General features: G+C 34.2%; 1 protein-coding gene across 5 annotated transcripts in view; it reads left to right on the top strand.

Annotated features, from left to right (window-relative positions):
• CHM (CHM Rab escort protein) overlaps window positions 1-21,279 on the top strand; it is a gene marked incomplete at both ends in the record, with an annotated part of 181,278 nt that overhangs the window by 150,983 nt on the left and 9,016 nt on the right. For all 5 annotated transcript variants that reach the window (XM_079727338.1, XM_079727337.1, XM_079727334.1 and 2 more), the window contains one exon: window positions 16,992-17,090. In XM_079727338.1, coding sequence (XP_079583464.1) covers window positions 16,992-17,090 — 99 coding nt within the window. The remainder of the gene's footprint in view (window positions 1-16,991; window positions 17,091-21,279) is intronic.

The following is a 21,279-nucleotide window of genomic DNA, read 5'->3' as shown; positions in this document are numbered from 1 at the left end:
TTATCCAATATGAGGAACAGAACCATGGCTTGCCATTTCTATTCCTAGAACATAAGTATTGGGTTGGCCAAAATGTGCCTTTGGTTTTTAAGTAAAAATAAGACACATTTTTCATTTTCACCAAGAGCTTTATTGAACAATGCATTCACCCTTTTGTTCCACTACCTTCTGCCATTTTTCAGGCAACTTCATAATTCCATCTCCCCAAAACTTTTTATCTTTTTGAGCAAAGAACTCTTCCAGGTGCCTTCTACAGTCTTCTGGGGAATTGACACTTTTTCCATTAAGAGAATTTTGTGAAGACCGAAATAAATGGAATCCTAAGGTGCAACGTCTGGTGAATACGGCATATGAATCAGAACTTCCCAGCCAAGCTGTAACAGTTTTTGCCTGATCATCAAAAAAAATGTGGTCTTGTGGTATCCTGATGGAAGATTATGCATTTTCTATTTACTATTTCCAGATGCTTTTTGTCGAGTGCTGCTTTCAGTTGGTCTAATGAGGAACAGTACTTGTTGGAATTAATCGTTTGGTTTTCTGGAAGGAGCTCATAATAGAGGACTCCCTTCCAATCCCACCATATACACAACATCACCTTCCTTGGATGAAGACCGGCCTCTGGTGTGGTTGGTGGTGGTTCATTTAGCTTGCCCCACAATCTCTTTCCTTCCACATTATAGTACAGTATCCATTTTTCATCGTCTGTCACAATTTGTTTTAAAAACGGAACGTTTCAGTAGAGAATCGCATGCGGAAATACGGTCAAGAAGGTTTTTTTTTCCCTTGTGGAACCCAAACATCAAAGCGATTAACATAACCAAGCTGATGCAAATGATTTTCAACACTTGATTTGGATATTTTGAGTATGTCGGCTATCTCTCACATGGTATAACGTTTATTGTTCTCAATTAATGTCTCGATTTGATCACTATCAACTTCAACTGGTCTACCTGACCATGGAGCATCTTCCAGCGAGAAATCTCCAGCACAAAACTTCACAAACCACTTTTGACATGTTCGAATCAGTCACAGCACCTTCTCCATACACTGCACAAATCTTTTTGTGCATTTCAGTTGCATTTTTACCTTTCTTGAAATAATAAAGCATAATATGCCAAAAATTGCTTTTTTCTTCCATGTTCAATATTAAAATTGCTACACAAAAGTTCTCCAATTTTGATAAGTCTTTCATAAATGCACACTGACATGACAGCTCTCACATAAAATCTAAGAAAACTGTTTGGAATGAAGTTAAAGACAACTAAGTGCTACTAGAGCCATCTTATGGAAAAAACCAAATGAACCTTTTGGTCAACCCAATATGTACATTATGCTTAGTACTTTGAGTAAAAAAAAAAAAAAAACTACCTGCAAAGTCTTGTTTCTAAACTGACATTTTCTAACTTTAAAGCTAAAAAACTAAAGTTTCTTAGAATTTTTTTGCCCACTAGCAAATGAAAAACAAAGGATTTTAAAGCACTCTGTCTTAATATGTCATGAAATTGAAATGAAAAATTATTTTAATAATTTGTTTTTTAGTTCATGTCCTAATGTTGTGGGAATCAATTTCCAGCTTGACTTTATAGGAAATTTAAGGAGCATACTGGTATAGTGGAGAGAATATTGGCCCAAGAGTCTACAGAATTACTACTTCCAATTAGTTATTTAAACTTGAACAAATTTCTTATTTTCTTGTGTCTTGATTTCTTCATTAGAAGTTGGGGGTGGGAGTTAGTCTAAAGAATTTAGAAAGATCCCATACAAATCGAACACCCTCAATGGTCAGATTTTGCATGTGTGTGCAAAAAGCCACCTGTCCTGTATACGTTTTTAATAATGTATGTGACAGTATTTTAAGCAAAATAGCTAAGATCCTTTTTCTTTTAAAGCTTTCTCCAACTTTCTCACTTCTTTTTTCTGTGATTAAATTATCTTACAGATACTTGCTATAGCTTAATCAATTTATAAATATAAAACCAGCAGTATAGACAAATGGACTGGTTTTGTTTTTTCAGTCTCAATAGTAAGGCAGCTTATACCAGGAAGGTTGACTGAAAGAGATAAGTTCGAATTTATTATTTATAGGTTGCCTTGTTCCAGAGAAAAAAAAGAAGTTCATGTTCATTTTTAAATCTTGTATGCTTTCTTCCTATAATAACATGCATGTATTTAAAAACTCCCAGCTCATTTTATTTTCCTTTTGAAGCTCCCTGGTTATAGACAAATTTCTTAGCTTATAGTGTTACATAGTCATTCTCTTCTCTCTACTTTTACTTCTAAATCTCTTTTAAGAGTTTTGTCTTTTTTCCTGAACCTTTTGAATAAAGCATATCCTGAACCCAGTAGAACAGGTTTTTAAAATTTATATAATTGTTTCTTCACAGAAAATTTTCATTATTTCCCAGGTCAAGCACCAAGAAGTGAAAGTGCTGAATATTTATGGTGTAAGAACCCACCTTTTGAGGGAGGAGTTCTATGGAATTTGACATTATTCATACTTGGAAAAAAGTATCTTCAGAAGAATTTATCACAATTAGGATTCTTGAGAGAAGACTTTTTACTATTCTGTCTGAATGTTCTTGTTTTTATATATCTAGGTTTGCTATGTTGTGGTTTTCTCATATTTATATTAATTACAATGTTGAGCTGTTAATGATCATCCATGTGCTCATCATTTTGTAGAAATCAAAAAATAAAATAGTATTAGAATAAATTCTAAATGTTGTGTAAATTTGATAATTTTTAGTCATTAAGTGGGTTTTACTGTGGCTTATTTTCCCTTAAAACTGTTACTTAAATAGACAAATACATCTAGACTTTGGTCCCATTTTATAAATGATAGGCACGTAATAATCAGTATTTCCAGCTGAGTGGAACCAAAAGCCTTCACTTGTTCTAAAAATTGAGGCTATAATGTTGAAATCATAATCTAAACTCATCATTCTTCCTCTTGAAAGAATCACTTGAAGACAGATGTTGGCAACCACTGTAACTAATGCAGTTGTACCTGAGTAAATCAAACATAATCAAAATATATACCATTGAGGCTTTGTGACTTGAATTCATTCCTCAAAGTTAATAAAATGGAATGTATAGAAAGTAAATGATGTGAAGTTTGGTGATTTATAGTTCAGTTGTTTAACAGTGAAATGCATTTTAAAGATACATTATTCATGAGCAAATTAGCTTGTTTGAAAGACATATGACAAAATTATGGCTTCTAGACAAAAAATAGGAATTGTTTAGTAAAAATTTGTCTTTTTTAATTGAAGTATAGTTGATTTACAGTGTTTCAGATGTTCAGCAAAGTGATCCAGTTATATATGTATTCTTTTTCAGATTCTTTTCTATTATAGGTTATTACAAGATATTGAATATAGCTCCCTGTGCTATACAGTAGGTCCTTAAGTCGTTTTTTTACTTTAAATACTGGGTTTTATTGAAGCCTAACTCTAGTATAGTCCATTCTTCATTAGCCACAGCAATCTATATCTAATGATTTATTTCCTTTTAATGATGTTATTGATTTCAAAGGTGTTTTTCTCCACTTAAATAAATATGAGAAAACAAGGGAATTTAAATTTGTCACAGGTACTCTGCTTTTAGTTAATGAAGGTTTTATGTTATTCTTTCTGAGCACATACTAAGTACTCGTTGACTAATTCTGCTACTCAGTTTATCTTTACCTCTGTTGAGTATCTACTGCTCAAACTTGCTCATTCTTGAATCAGCACCAGCTTTTACTTTATTCCCATTGAGAACAGGGTAGAATTTTTTGACCTTTTACAGTATAATTCAGGGTTGACCAGTACTCTGATACTTTATATTAAATATTTTTCAATTGCTGTGTTGCATTCAGTGAAGCAGACATAAAATTCATTTTGTAGTCTTTGTTGAAGACAACCTTATATTAATGTTCTAGGCATTGTGTAATAAGCTAGAACATATAATTCTCTCAATATTTTCAATTTGTAAACAATTTTATTTTTTCTTTTTACAAATCACATGCTTTAGACTTTTTAATTCTTCATCTAATGCTATGTCAATACTGCACCGCACCATAGTCTTTAAGTATGTAGCCAAGAATGTACTTAAAACATTAAAATGCCTTAAATTCACTTTCACCTTTTAGTCTTCTTAATTTAAGAAATTTTCATGGCTTATATTTGCTTGATTTAGAATTTATAAAACCGTAAGTGTACAATTGAAGTTTACCTTCAGGTAGTATGGGGATAGTGTATAGTTCAGTTAACAAGAAAGATGCATTCTAACGATACAGTATTGTATGGTAGTTGAGAACAGTCTGGGTTCAAATCCCAGCTCTTTTACATACTAGTTGGATTGACCTTAGGCAAATTACTTAATCTCTCTGTGCCTCACCTTCCTTATCTATAAAATAGGGATGATGATAGTACCTACCTCAGGATTGTTATCAGGATCAAATTCATGTGAACAGTGTATAGCACTTAAAAGTGCTGGGCTTCCCTGGTGGCGCAGTGGTTGAGAGTCCGCCTGCCGATGCAGGGGACACGGGTTCGTGTCCCGGTCTGGGAAGATCCCACATGCCGCGGAGTGGCTGGGTCCGTGAGCCATGGCCGCTGAGCCTTGCGCATCCGGAGCCTGTGCTCCGCAACGGGAGAGGCCACAACAGTGAGAGGCCCGCGTACCACAAAAAAAAAAAAAAAAAAAAAAAAGTGCTCATTACAGGGCTTCCCTGGTGGTGCAGTGGTTGAGAGTCCACCTGCTGATGCAGGAGACGTGGGTTGGTGCCCAGGTCTGGGAGGATCCTGCATGCCGTGCAGCGGCTGGGCCCGTGAGCCATGGCCGCTGAGCCTGCACGTCCGAAGCCTGTGCTCCGCAGCGGGAGAGGCCACAACAGTGAGAGGCCCGCGAACAAGAAAAAAAAAAAGTGCTCAGTACATATTAGTTTTTACTTAAAAATTGATCACCAGAGGGCTTCCCTGGTGGCACAGTGGTTGAGAGTCCGCCTGCCGATACAGGGGAAGCGGGTTCATGCCCCGGTCCGGGAAGATCCCACATGCCACGGAACAGCTGGGCCCATGAGCCATGGCCGCTGAGCCTGTGCATCTGGGGCCTGTGCTCCGAAACGGGAGAGGCCACAGCAGTGAGAGGCCCGCGTACCACAAAAAAAAAAAAAAAAAAAAAAAAAAAAAAAAAAAAAAATTGATCACCAGAGTTAGAAAGATCGTAGGAACCATAGAGGTGTGTTCCAAAATCATGGATGAATACTCTTGGACACGTGTGTTGGTGAACTGAGCCAGTGATTATCCGTATTTATTTCAGAATAATTTCCTGCTCCAAAAGCAGACGTCTGATCTGCATACAGACCAGAAATGCCTGGCAGAGATGCCTTCTAAGGAAACTGGAAATACCGTTTGTTCAAAATGAAAATATTTTAGGTGACTTGTTAAATGAGTTTTCATTACAATGGAATTGAGGTTAGATAGGAGAAGTTTGAAAGCCAGTTAGAAATATCAATTAGCTTGTAAATACTGGTCAGTAATGCATCATTTTTTTAGCATCCCCTACGGTGCTGTAGTCTCCTCAAATGCATTCTTCAGATAGCTGAAATGTATCCTTTCAGGATTGAAATTTATTAGGATTGAAGTTTTTTAATAATTACCTTCCTAGCATGTTTCACACATTTCCTTTGCCATAGTATACTGAATATATGAAACATAATTTAACCTTTTTTTGTTTGTTTGTTTTGTTTTCTGGTCCCTAACTCTTTTTTATTTAATTTTTATTGGAGTATAGTTGATTTACAATGTTGTGTTAGTTTCAGGTACACAGCGAAGTGAATCACTTATGCATATACATATATCCATTCTTTTCTAGATTCTTTTCCTATATAGGCCATTACAGAGTATTGAGTAGAGTTCCCTGTGCTATACAGTAGGTCCTTACTAGTTACTTATTTTATATATAGTTAACCTTTTTCTTATAATTTAGGGATATTGTGAACATTATTTATTATATTTCATTGTAATCCAGTGATGCCCTTGAGGCCTATTGAGGTGTTTAAGTCTATTTGTTCCTATGCTAAATGACCCTAGACTGTCATGCTTTTATCATTTCTTGCATCTACATTTTATGTCTTCCTCCAGCTGTTTTCATGCAACTGTCAGGATGTTCTTTCTGGCCGCTCTTTCCACACACTGCTCTTCCCCCTTATTTGCTACTTGGAATCTGCAGAAGGCCAGAAAACAAGATAGCCAAGCTTGTTGAAATTTATGTAATATTAACATAACCAAGTCCTGAGAAAGTGGTTGTGTTAGTCTATGGGTATTTTAACATCTGCCTTGGGTGCTGAAGCCTTTCTTCAGGGGGGTTGGGCACACTTCCTGGTTCTTGATTGTGGATGAAATACTTCTGAATAAATGAGGTCTTACTGTAATTGCAATATAAACAGAGGTCAGTATTGGTTAAGTGTATTTGATACACTGATAGCAAATCATCGTTATCCATTAATGTAGGGGTTTTCTAAGCAACCCTAGGTTAGCCTAGTTATTTTATCTTTTTAAAGTAGTAATGTTACATTTTTTTAATCTATAAATCAATTTAACTTCCCCTCCAGGTAATTTGATTCAAGTTTTAAGATTTTTAAATATTTGAAATTTATTTATTATGTTTTCCAAAGGTAAACAAGTTATATTTTTTACACACATAGTGCATCTTTCAAAACATACCTTACATCTTTATTTTCAACTCATCCTTTTTTATATTCTAAATGAATCTAATATGGAATTTAATTTCTTTTAAAATAATTTGTAAATGAGCAAAACATCATTTCTGTAGCCCTTCCATTTGACATTCAATTTCACTTTTTTACAGTACTTTTTCGTATTCTAAGCAGCTTGAAATCTCTATTTTTGTGTACATGGTCCGTCAGTAACAGCTGCTTTATTCTGGGATTTGATGTTACAGGATGTTATTTATCTGTGATATGGTTATATATTTATGAATACATAGTGTGAATATATATTTACAAATACATAGCGGGAATATATACACATATGTATATATATATACACATAAGTATATATATAAATGGATCAAGAATTGATCATAAATCAAGAATTTTATGTAGGTACTGGTTTATATAATCTTTTCTGCTTTTATGATTCTTTAAAGAAAATGTTATATACCTTTTATAAAAATGAGTTTAGATAATGATTTAACACAATCATTGGTGCCTTTTTTCTTTTCTCTTTTATTAGTATTTTCATGAAGCACGGATTTGATCTTGCAAATAAACTGATTTTTCCTAGTGATCTTAAGTTGACATTCAAGGGTTTGTTTTTTGTTTTGTTTTGTTTTTTCCATTAAATTCTATTGAGAAAGTGCAAACTGACTCGAGTTACTCTGGAGTTTTTCATGGTTAGATTCAGAAACCAAACTGTGTGCCATATGTCATCAAACTCAGTTGCTCACTTGGCATCATAAAGAAAATGTGTTTCTGACCTTTTCTGTCTTACTGACACAGTCATATTCTTACTTGGACTATATTACATAAATGACATTTGGCCTTTATGCCTATATGAAAGACAAGTTATGAGCCACATTGATCCCTATGTTCATAAATTATTTAGTCCTAGTTAGGTTGCCCAACAAAATGCACTTGTTGACTAGCCCATATGTAAAGTTTCTTTAAATGCATTTGGGACAATTTTGCTTACTTGTATGACTGCTGTGTGTGATAGTCTCAGAAGCTTGAGAAATAGAGTTCCTATTTTTTTCAGCAAGCATTCATTTAGGTTTTACATTCACATTTGTAATGTCATCAATTTTTGGGTTAACATCTGTCATCATTGAAAGAATCATGGCTGATGAGTATGAAGTTAGATTCATAAAACTTTAGAACTAGAAGAAGTCTTGTAGATGGAACTAATTCCACTCCTTCCATTTAATCATGAGAACAGAGGCCAGAGAGATAAACTGATTTGGCCAAATTGATACAAAGACCAAAGTAATACCAGACCTGCATAGCCATCCTCTACTGTCTCACCCTGCTACTGCACATTAAACTTCTCACTTTTGTCACTTTTAAACGTGTACATTATTGTTCAAATTCTGAGTAGAAGTTCCACTTCCCATGTGTTTCAAAACAACAACTTGTAAGAAGGAAGTCATTTATGTGAGAAATGGGTGTTCCAAACCCAGTTTTAGAGAACTGAAAGTGTGTTATTTCTGGTTTGTGTTGAGTGATGTCTGACTTCTGAGTTTCAGATGCTCTTGTTTCAGTGCTGCTGATTGTGACTGGCACTCCATTCACCAAAGTTTTTCAGTTATTACCCTTATGCTATGGTCTATGAATTAAAACTTCTTTTGTAGTTTCTTTTTTTCTTAAATTGAAGTATAGTTGGTTTACAATGTTGTGTTGGTTCCTGGTGTGCAGCAAAGTGATGCAGTTATATACATGTATATGTGTGTGTATGTATATACATATATATACATACACACATATATATATATACATATCTCTTCTTTCTCAGATTTTTTTCCATTATAGGTTATTACAAAATATTTAATATAGTTCCCTGTGCTATAAAGTAGGGCCTTGTTGTTTATCTGTTTTATATTTAGTAGTGTCTATCTGTTGATTCCAAGCTCCTGATTTATCCCTCCCCCCACCTTTCCCCTCTGATAACTATAAATTTGTTTTCCATGTCTGTGAGTCTGTTTCTGTTTTGTAAATAAATTCATTTGTGTCATTTTTTAGATTCCACATATACGTGATATCACATAGTATTTGTCTTTCTCTTTCTGACTTACTTAGTATGATCACCTCCAAGTCCATCCATGTTGCTGCAAATGGCATTATTTCATTCTTTTTTCATGGCTGAGTAATATTCCATTGTATATGTATACCACATCTTCTTTATCCATTCATCTGTTGATGGAAAATTAGGTTGCTTCCATGTCTTGGCTATTATAAATAGTGCTGCTGTGAACACTGGGGTGCATGTATCTTTTCAAATTAGAGTTCTCTCCAGATATATGCCCAGGAGTGGGATTGCTGGATCATATGGTAGTTCTATTTTTAGTTTTTTAAGTAACCTCCATACTGTTCTCCATAGTGGTTGTACCAATTTATATTCCCAGCAGTGTAGGAGGGTTCCCTTTTCTCCACACCCTCTCCAGCATTTATTATTTGTAGACTTTTTGATGATGGTCATTCTGACTGGTGCGAGGTGGTACCTCATTGTAGTTTTGATTTCCATTTCTCTAATTTTTTTTGGAATATAGTGGATTTACAATGTTGGGTTACTTTCTCCTGTACAGCAAAGTGAATCAGTTCTAAATATACATATATCCACTCTTTTTTTAGATTCTTTTCCCAGTAGGCCATTACAGAGTATTGAGTAAAGTTCCCTGTGCTATACAGTAGGTCCTTACTAATTATGTATTTTATATATAGTAGTGTGTATATGTCAATCCCAATCTCCCAGTTTATCCCTCCCTCCCTTTCCCCCCAGTAACCATAAGATTGTTTTCTACATCTGTGACTCTATTTCAGTTCTATAAATAAGTTCATTTGTACCATTTATTTTAGATTCCACATATAAGTTATATCATATGATATTTGTCTTTCTCTGTCTGACTTACTTCACTCAGTATGACAATCTCTAGGTCCATCCATGTTGTTGCAACTGGCATTATTTTGCTCTTTTTTATAGCTGAGTAATATTCCATTGTGTATATATACCACATCTTCTTTATCCATTCCTCTGTTGATGGACATTTAGGTTGCTTCCATGACCTGGCTATTGTAAATAGTGCTGCAGTGAACATTGGGGTGCATGTATCCTTTCAAATTACAGTTTTCTTCGGGTATATGCCCAGGAGTGAGATTGCTGGATCATATGGTAGCTCCATTTTTAGTTTTTTAAGGAACCTCCTTACTGTTCTCCATAGTGGCTGTACCAATTTACATTCCTGCCAACAGTGTAGAAGGGTACCCTTTTCTCCACACCCACTGCAGCATTTATTGTTTGTAGATTTTTTGATGATGGCCATTCTGACTAGTGTGAGGTGATAACTCATTGTAGTTTTGATTTGCATTTATCTAATAATTAGCGATGTTGAGCATCTTTTCATGTGCTTCTTGGTCATCTGTATGTCTTCTTTGGAGGAATGTCTATTTAGATCTTCCACCCATTTTTTGATCAGTTTTTGTTGTTGTTTTTGTTATTGAGCTGCATGAGCTGTTTGTATATTTTGGAGTTTAATCCCTTGTTGGTTGCTTCATTTGCAAATATTTTCTCCCATTCTGTGGGTTGCCAATTTGTTTTGTTTATGGTTTCCTTTGCTGTGTAAAAGCTTTTAAATTTCATTAGGTCCCATTTGTTTATTTTTGTTTTTATTTTCATTACACTAAGAGGTGGATCCAAAAAGATATTGCTGCGATTTATATCAAAGAGTGTTCTCCCTAGGTTTTCCTCTATGAATTTTATAGTATCCGGCCTTACATTTAGGTCTTTAATCCATACTGAGTTTATTTTTGTGTATAGTGATAGAGAATGTTCTAATTTCATTCTTTTACATGTAGCTGTCCTGTTTACACAGCACCACTTATTGAAGAGACTGTCTTTTCTCCATTGTATATTCTTGCATCCTTTGTCATAGATTAATTGAACATAGGTGCATGGATTTATTTCTGGAGGTTGTATCCTGTTCCTATATTTCTGTTTTTGTGCCAGTACCATACTGTCTTGATTACTGTAGCTTTGTAGAACAGTCTGAAGTCAGGAAGCCTGATTCCTCCAGCTCCCTTTTTTTTTTCTCAAGATTGCTTTGGCTATTTGCGGTCTTCTGTGTTTCCATACAAAGTTTGAATTTTTTTGTTCTAGTTCTGTAAAAAATGCCATCAATAATTTGATAGGGATTGCATTGAATCTGTAGATTCCTTTGAGTAGTATAGTCATTTTCACAGTATTGATTCTTCCAGTCCAAGAACATGGTATATCTCTCCATCTGTTTGTGTCATCTTTTATTTCTTTCATTAGTATCTTATAGTTTTCTGAGTACAAGTTTTTTGCCTCCTTAGGTAGGTTTATTCCTAGATATTTTTATTATTTTTGATGTGATGGTAAATGGGATTGTTTCCTTAATCTCTCTTTCTGATCCTTCATTATTAGTGTATAGCAAGAGATTTCTGTATCTTGCAACTCTAACAAATTCATTGATGAGCTCTAGGAGTTTTCTGGTAGCATCTTTAGGATTTTCTCTGTATAGGATCATGTCATCTGCACACAGTGACAGTTTTACTTCTTTTCCAATTTGGATTCCTTTTACTTCTTTTTCTTCTCTGATTGTCATGGCCAGGACTTCCAAAACTATGTTGAATAAAAGTGGCAAGAGAGGACATCCTTGTCTTGTTCCTGATCTTAGAGGAAATGCTTTCAGCTTTTTACCATTGAGTATGATGTTAGCTGTGGGTTTGTCATATATGGCCTCTGTTAGGTTGAGGTAATTTCCCTCTTTGCCCACTTTCTGGAGAGTTTTTTATCATAAGTCGGTGTTGAATTTTGTCAAAAGTTTTTTCTTCATCTATTGAGATGATCATATGGTTTTTATTCTTCAGTTTGTTAATGTGGTATATCACATTGATTGGTTTGCATATATTGTAGAATCCTTGCATCCCTGGGATAAACCCCACTTGATCATGGTGTATGATCCTTTTAATGTGCTGTTGGATTCTGTTTTCTAGTATTTTGTTGAGGATTTTTGCATCTATGTTCATCAGTGATTTTGGCCTGTGATTTTCCTTTTTTATGGTGTCTTTGTCTGGTTTTGGTATCAGGGTGATGGTGGCCTCATAGAATGAGCTTGAGAGTGTTCCTTCCTCTGCAATTTTTTGGAAGAGTTTGAGAAGAATAGGTGTTAACTCTTCTCTAAATGTTTGATGGAATTCCCCTGTGAAGCCATCTGATCCTGGACTCTGTTGGAAGTTTTTAAATTCAGTACTTGTGATTGGTCTGTTCATATTTTGTTTCTTCCTGGTTCAGTCTTGGAACATTGTACCTTTCTAAGAATTTGTCCATTTCTTCTAGGTTGTCCATATTATTGGCATATAGTTGCTTGTGGTAGTCTCTTATGATCTTTCTTATTTCTGTGGTGTCAATTGTAACTCCTCCTTTTTCATTTCTAATTTTATTGATTTGAGTCATCTCCTGTTTATTTATTTTTTTGATGAGTCTGGCTAAAGGTTTATCAATTTTCTCTTCTCAAAGAACCAGCTTTTAGTTTCATTGATCTTTTCTGTTGTTTTCTTTGTTTCTATTTCATTTATTTCTGCTCTGATCTTTATGATTGCTTTCCTTCTACTAACTTTGGGTTTTGTTTGTTATTCTTTCTCTGGTTGCTTAAGGTGTAAGTTTAGGTGCTTATTTGAGATTTTTCTTGTTTCCTGAGGTAAGATTGTATTTCTGTAAACTTGCCTCTTAGAATTCCTTTTGTTTCATCCCATAGGTTTTGGATCATCATGTTTTTGTTGTCATTTGTTTCTAGGTATTTTTTGATTTCCTCTTTGATTTCTTCGGCGAACCATTGGTTGGTTAGTAACATATTGTTTAGTCTCCACGTGTTTGTGTTTTTACAGTTTTTTTTCCTGTAGTTTATTTCTAATCTCATAGTGTTGTGGTCAGAAAAGATGCTTGGCATGATTTCAGTTTTCTTAAATTTACTGAGGCTTGATTTGTGGCCCAATATGTGATCTTCCCGGAGACTGTTCCATGTGCACTTGAGAAAAAAGTGTATTCTGCTGCTTTCAGATGGAATGCTCTATATATATCAACTAAATCCATCTGGTCTAATGTGCCATTTAAGGCCTGTGTTTCCTTATTGATAGTCTGTCTGGATGATCTGTCCATTGGTGTAAGTGGGTTGTTAAAGTCCCCCCACTATTATTGTGTTACTGTCGATTATCCCTTTTATGGCTGTTAGCATTTGGCTTATATGTTGAGGTGCTCCCACATTTCTCTAATAATTAATGATGTTATGCATTTTGTCATGTGCCTTTTGGCCATATGTATGTCTTCTTTGGAGAAATGTCTATTTAGGTCTGCCCATTTTTTCATTGGGTTGTTTGTTTCTTGATATTGGGCTGTATAACTTTTTGTATGTTTTGGAAATTAAGCCCTTATTGGTCACATCACTTGCAAATATTTTCTCCCATTCAGTAGATTGTCTTTTCGCTTTGTTTTGCACAGCTTTTGCTGTGCAAAAGCTTATAAATTTGAATAGGATATTTTGCAGTTTCTTTAATGCCGATACAAAGCTAAATATATTGCCAAGAGAAGAATTGTGATAGAGAACACATTTTGTCATCTTTTAGCCCATTAAGCCTTTAAGCAGTTGCTAAATGAAGTAAAAGGAGCATACTTTATAAAAGGTAGAGTCAAGGTTTAAACCATTTTTTGAGTCAGTTATAATCTCACATGATGCCAGTGGCTCATGTTTCCAGTTCTATTGCATCTTCTACAATCTTAGTTATAGTTGTTAATTGGCACTAATGAATGTGATGCTTTTAGGAAAGCAGTTGCCCCATCTGATCTAATTTGAGGTCATTTTTAGCATTTACTGAGCAAGTTAGTTTCTTGGAGAGGAGTTAAGGTCACAGAATAGAAAGGAGCATTTTACACAGAGTTAAATTTTGGTAGAAATATGACAACATGTTCTATAGGTATGGTTTTGCAATTACGTTAACACCTTAAGGTATTGAAACCTTTTTACTCATGTACCCCTCAAACACGTATAATTTGACATATACTGTTTTTCTTCATAAGATTCAAATAATCACCAAAAGTGTAGTTTCTAACATTATAAATGTTGGTATGTAATGGTAAAATGGTAACATCACCCCTTTAAATGTATTCAGTGGAATTTAAGTGTCAGAGATATTTGATACCCACTATCACCCACTTCAAATAATAAATAGAAATAGATTTTTTTTTAATTTCCGAAGACAGTAAGCTTTAAAAAATGTCTTCTGGATTCAGTAATTAATCCAATTATATTTGTGCAAAATTAATCAAACTATCCTAAATATATTACAGTTTTGATAAAGGATTATTAAACACAAAGTAAATTTCTTGAAATGCATTGTGTAATAAAATCGCAGGAGGTGAGGTTGAGCATCTGGACAGTGACTCCCTTAGAGTTATTTACCTTGTGGAAAGTCCTCTTGTATCTTTATACACCTCCCAGTTTGAATGTTGCTGCCTTAAGTGACTAGCTGCACCTTCTACAGGAGATTATTACAGTTACACAACATTGTTTAGTGACTAAGAGCAGGCACTCTAGAGGCAGACCACATGGGCTTGAATTCCAACTCTGAGCCCCAGCTTTTCCTATTAGTAATTGCATAACTTTGGGAAATCTGCTTAACTCCACTGTTCCTCTGTTTTCTCACCTGTAAAATGAAGATAATAGTTGGCTGTTGCACAGGTAAAATGAAGTAATACTTCTGACATGCTTAGGGTAGTGTCTGACACATGCACGTTCACCATACAGTAAATTCTAGATAATCTTTTAAATTCTTTTGAGAATTTTAAAGCTATATCTTAAAGCGTCTGTGAACATTTCTCAGGCAGATTTAAGTAATTTGAGGATTATCCACTTATGCTTTCCTTACTTCTACCCTGGTCAGTCAGATAATTTTTCCACACTTCATATAAGTAGCTAGTAAAATTTTCCATATGCATGTGTATGCATACATATATTTGTATGCACATGTATGTCTTCCTAAAACTGTGAGTACTTAATGTCTGCTCATGGCAGGGAAGTGAATTGTCTTTAGCCACAAATGTTTATTAAACACCTATTGAAAAGTGAAAGTTATATTTGACAAAGAGGAAAACTGACTCTAAAACTTGCCCTTGCTAAAGACTTACGAGATGTATGAAGATAAATAAACCAATTCTGAAAATAATCTGAATTGAAAAAAAATACAATCAACCTCTGATTTGAAAAGAAGCAATAAATTCAGAGTAACCTATACAAGGAAGTGACATAGATAACAGGAAAAGCAGGTAATAAGCAGGGAGAAAAAATTGTTGTTCATACCTTAAATTTGTAAATGAATTAATAATGTAGCATCTAAGCAGAATCAAAGTATTAGAATTCAAGGTATAGATGTCTTTAATTTTTCCTTCTAAGAATTGTAATAAAAGTTATTAAGGACAAGATGATAATCTGACTTTATTACTAGAAATTTTTGCTAGCATTCCATGAACTGAACTCTGTTACACTGTTAGGAAACATAAGGATATAGTTACTCTGGTGTATTTCTTTTATATATCCTGATTTATATAACTAGTAGTTTACCATTAAGATATTTTTCAAAATATGCTTTTTTATTTATATTCATGTTCATCTGCTTTTCCCCCTAGTGTATATTAGTTGAATAGGAAAGAACTGGAAAATTGAGAACTTTGACGTGAATGTTGGTATTTTGTGAGACTGTGGGATAAGAGAGATAGGACAGTTTCTCTCAAGTGTTACATCAGATATTTCTGCCTTTATAGTTATATATTCTGTTTAATTCAGCATTTATCTAGGGACTTTAAACTCCCTCCCTACCAAAGTTATATTGCATTTGAAAATTTTAAGTTCATTAGGAATAATTTTGTTGTAAAGGTTATTATTTTGAATATACTTTTGAAATACTGTATATCCTTCAATATCCCAGAACCAATGGGAATCATTGTTATATTCATATAAAAACATTGCTTAAATAAGGTAGATATTTTATTAGGCCATACATAACACAGGAACTTTCTTAGAATATCACTTTCTTTGGTGCACCTGGAAAAACATACTACAAAATTTGATTTTAGCTCACATGGTTATTGAGTCTCTTTATGCTTAGATATAGTTTAGAATAGAATGGGGAATTAATTTTAATAAAGAGAATTCTATTCTGATATTGCGCTTCCATGATAAACTTTGAACCATGTTCCTGGAGTTTAAAAAAGTCTACTAGCCTAAAGTAAACTTTTAGAAAAGAAGTGCATGTACTTCTCTACTGGTGTTTTAGGAGTAGGAATGTCTCAGTTGTTATACTTTTCTCTAATATATATTCTTTCTGCCATAATTCTGTTCTGCCCTAAACCCTTTCCAAAACCACAAGAAATACTCCCATTTAGGGATCCCCTTAGTTCTTCCTTTCAGTATGTAGAACCTTTTGTCCTTCCTTTGCCCTTTGTATGTAGGCCTTTAGGAATTCTAAGTGTCTTAGGCTACAGTATTTCACTTCTGTGAAGGACCTTTTTTGTACATGATATTCTCTAACCCAAACATTCTCTGAGGTCTAGGCCCCATGAACCTGTAAATGCAAAACGAAGTGATTTGGAAATCCTGAAAATATTACACTAGTTTTGACTTGTGCCATATTATGGACTTTTAAGTATATGTATGATTCAACTAAGCTAACAATGTTCCCCAAAAAACTTTCTTAGAGAACGCTATAATGAATAGATGATTTGTTTTTAACTTATCAGTAAAGCTTGTATAAATGTTTTTTTCTGTCTGAAGAATAGTGTGTGTTCTCTAGGTAAAAAAACAGTCCACTTTCAGTCTTTTTATACAATATTTTGCTTAGCAATCCTTTTCCACTCTCACTGGGAATATTATAAGGATGGCTTAAGCTCTTTCTATGAATAAATGGTTTCCTAAGCTTTTTTACCTTGCTGGTTTTACATAACCATCAACTAGTACTTAGTCTTGAGTCTTAGTGTGCTCCCTCTTGGTTATTAGTTAACATATATTTTCACTATTTTTTTAAACACACATAGCATATTGTTATGGTTTTGACATGTCCCCCATCCCTAAGTTATAAAGTTCTTAAAGGCAGGAGCCATGATGTGCTTGGCTGTATTCCCCATGGCACCAGCTTAGTGCCTTGAATATGAGTACACAGTGAAATTTGTGATAAGCAGGAACTCAAAATATTTTTTTTTAAACAGATTTGGTTCATTTGACGTGTACGTCTTCTAAAACAGCAAGAGAAGATTTAGAACCAGTTGTGCAGAAATTGTTTACTCCATATACCGAAAAGGAGATAGGTAAGAACAATAATCAGTGATTCATGATGGAAAGGTAACGTGACCACTTTACTCCTCTTTAGAGATCTCAGGAAGGTTTCTGCAACCTGAATTGAAAGGTGATGTATTCAGCACCAATGCTTACATGTTTTACTAGGATGACTAAGCACATTCTCTTCCTAAAAATGGGGAAATATTTATAATGATAAGTGAAAAAGCTACATCTCACACACAATGTATATAATTAAGTGCAAAAAATACATTTATATGTGTACATACTCATATGCATAGAAAAATGACTGTCAGGAAATCTCTCAATTTTGGTGGGATTATGTATATTTTTTTCCTTTTAATTTCTTTATTTTATAGATGTTGTATGAAAAGCATATATTCCTTTATCAGAAAAAGTTATCTTCATTTATAAAGAAAAAAAAACTTGGTTCAACTGAGAGAAGGTTAAGCTATTAATTGGCAAACGTAGGAATCCTTCCTAACCAATAATTGTCTTTTCATGCATAGCATGCTAGTGATGTGATAAATATTTAGCTTTCAAAACATATATGCCACTTTGCTGCCTACTCATGGTGGAAAGATGCTTTTCAACCACGAATTTTTTTTAACTTTTCTCCCCGCATCATAGGGTAGCCCTTGTAGCTGTGAATGGAGCAAATTATAGTGAATTCTATGTGTAGGTGATCAAAACATGGCCTAATGGATCTTATTCATTTATATGAAGTGACGGTGATTTTCATTATAGGATTTGGATATCCACTTGAATCCTGGCCAGTTCATTAATTCATATATCTTCATTTTCTTTGGATGTTATGTTTGTTCAGGCAACCATTTATTTACCCCTACCTATTGTATTTCCTTTTAGCGCATCTTCTGTGTGTCTTGTTTGTTTTCTTTGCAAGATAGTGCATAAAGGGGCATTTACATTTACATAGGAAAACAAACTGCTCCGTTCTCAGGAACTAATATCAGTATAATTAATTTCTTTTTGGGCTGCTTGAATCAAATTCTGCAGTCTGAAAATTTACTTCACTTTAGTTTGGAATTTAATTTGTTTCATATTTACTTTTTTTTTTCCATTGGAAAGTCTCATATAAATGTATTGTTAAAAATTTGATTGCAGAGTTACAGTACACAATAATATTCCTAAATGTAAAATGGAATAATAGTTTTATCTTTGGCTTTAGTTACCTTGCTTATAAAAACTCAGAATTCCTTCTTTATTTCTGAATTTTTTCATAATTTTTGGTTGTAATTTCATTGTGTGGTGGTCCTAAATAATATACTAAATTTGAATATTATATCATTGCTCTTCACTTTTTAAATACATTTTCTTTTTTAAAAAATCAAGATGGGGAAATTACATATTCATTACTTAGCATCCTCTAGCCATTTTAGATTTTTAAACATTAATCTTAATGGTTAATGTGATCCCATTTTGAAATGGTGTATTGTTTAGAACCTGAGTGAAATTCTTTAGTAAGAACTATGTGCTCAGAGGGGTCCTCAGGTGCACTGAGGCACTGAAAAGCCAGTTTCCACTGACACATAGGCCTTTTTATCATCAGGATGAGGTAGTGGTCATATTTTAATTAAAATGTCAGAACAAATACTTTTGGAGTTATTGAAAATGAATCACCAGATAAAGTGAGCACTGGGCCATGGCAGGTCAAAGAGGCAAAGTCACCTGGAGAAGAGAACTCAATTCATTTTCCTGCCTAAATGAGGAAGAAGGAACTTTATGAGCAATATGGACTTTTAATACATTAAAGCACATTCTTCTCTGTAGCAAAAGCCCCTATTTTCACAGATTGATGGCTTTTACTATTATGTTTTAATTATTTGACAATGATATGAAACCTTATGATTTAAAGCTTTATAAATATTTTGTTTTAAAATGTGTGCCAGAGGAATAACATTATTTAAGCTTATTTTCTTTTTATTCGACTTATATGTTCTGTGTAGTGCTGTGCTTCCTGAGTTTTTGTGAAAGTCAGCCTAGTCACTTTGCAGTGAAGTTTATTTATCATATTAAAAGATAATGTTCCCTTCTTAAACACAGTACTTCTTTGCCTTTGTATCTGAGGAATCCAATAGCCTTGTGAAGGTATTCCTTCTATTCCTTCTCTTTCTTACTTGTTCGTGTTTAAGGTATCAGCTGGAGCTCGTAACATATGCTCTGTCTTAAGGAGCAGTTGTACTAATACTTCTAAGAGCCCTACTTCCCAGCCTCCTTTAAGAACATCAGAGATCTCTAAACTCTTCCCTACTTGACAGTCCAAGGAAATTTCAGATACTTTATGCTTAATAAACCTGATTCTGCAAGTGAGAAAATGAGGTGATTGCTCACCATTCGTATGTGCATTAATTCTTCCAGATTCCATAATATCCTTCAAAGCATGGGTATAACTTTCCTAAGTGATTTCTTATTTTACCCAGGAAATTGAGATTTTTCCATACAAGTTGAAGCAAGAATTTCATTAGTACAATATCTTCAAATGTCTGCAGTGTAATATCATCACTGCACCATCTTCTTTCTCTTTTTCCCTCCATTGGGCACAGCATGTGGCGTTATCTCATTCTGTCTCATTCAGTTCCTATCTCAAAAGAGCAGCACTGCCTAAAAGCAGGAATTCCCCTTATAGGTGTCATTTTGAAATAGGTGGCTGGTGAGGGTGTTTTTACTGAGCTGAGAAGTAAAATGCCTTATGTTAATTCCTTTTTGTGTTTGTTGTGTCCAGTCTAGGTCACAGCTGTGGCAGTCTTCCTACTCTCTTGGTCTTGTGCTACTGTGCTATGTTGCTAAAATAGTTCACTCTCTCCCTAAACATGGCATGCAGCTATAGACTATTTGTTGCTTTTATTTGGTGTGCCACTGTTGATTTTCTTCAGCCTACTTTATTCTGTACTTGCCCCAGTTTAATTTGCCCAAGATTTTATTCTAAATTACCTATTACTTGTTTAGTCCTTTGCACAATCTAATTGAATGAAATGAGCTATTACAGAAAACCAGTTCTATTTCTGGCCAAGTGATGTATTCCTAACCAAACCTCGACAGCTTTAATAATTTTTTAACAATTTTGCACTGCACAATTGCATGTTATTTTTCCAGCTATCTCTCTGCCTTCCAGCTGGCCTCAAAGAAAGATGAAGCAATTACATGTTTCTTTGAGGATTTTAAGGTCAAAGCCCAATAACTCCCTTGTATCTAGAGCATTTATCTTCAGCCTATGTCAACTTTTCATCTTCCTCTCGGTTTCTTTTCAAATCTTCAACCTCTATGAAATTTCTTTCCTATAATTGAATTATTCATTTCCCCCAACTTTTACTGAGTGAAAGCCCTTCTCTGAGCTGGAACTTTCATAAAATATAAGATAAGCTCTCTTAGTATATGCTTAGAAATGGAATGAGCAATATTAAAGGACTTCCAGACCTTAGCTCACTTTTCTGCAATGCTCCTAGAGTCTGGTTTCACAAGTGATAGGCAGTATGTTTAACTATCTTCCTGTAAGATTTACTGAAACTAAGCTCACCAATAAATTTACTAAGAGCCATATGGTTTTAGCTGTGAAATATGAGTGTCTTATGTTCCTTTATTTTGTCAGTAAGTAGGTTTTGCCACCTATTGTGTGCTTTACATGAAGTTAGTGATACCTTAGACTCATAGATCTTAGCATTAGAAAGGGGCATCTTAAAGGATCACTTCATCCAGAGTTTCTTCATCCTATCACATTAATAATTATGGATTATTCAGGATGAACTAGAAAAAGAACATATTTGGTATTGTTGTAGTGGAGATATTTTAAATTAAGTATAATAAAAAACCTATTTGTCCTGAATTGGGGAATGGGACATTCTTTTTAACTGAAGATTGCAGTTAGCTAACTTTTCTACACTGATTATAAATCTACCAGTAAGAGTTAATTAACTAGATAATTATACCTTTAGAATTTTCTTTATGATTCACAAGGTGCCTTATGGTCTTGGGTAATCATCATGCACATCCTTTATTATCATTGTACAGCATTTGGATTTTTCTTCAGATTCAGGCTAAGAAAACACTGTAGTCAATAAATATATTAACGGCAATATTTTCTGTTTTCAACCAAAGAAAATATAATTATAACATTTCTAAAGAAGAGAGGCATAGAAATAATTATTAAGATAGCAAGAATTAGGCTTTAGGTATTGAGATTAA

The sequence above is a fragment of the Hyperoodon ampullatus genome (genome assembly GCF_949752795.1).
Source record: "Hyperoodon ampullatus genome assembly, chromosome: X".
Classification (NCBI taxonomy): Eukaryota; Metazoa; Chordata; class Mammalia; order Artiodactyla; family Ziphiidae; genus Hyperoodon; species Hyperoodon ampullatus.
The sequence above is the reverse complement of the archived record's forward strand: the minus strand, read 5'-3'. Positions and strand labels throughout refer to the sequence as shown.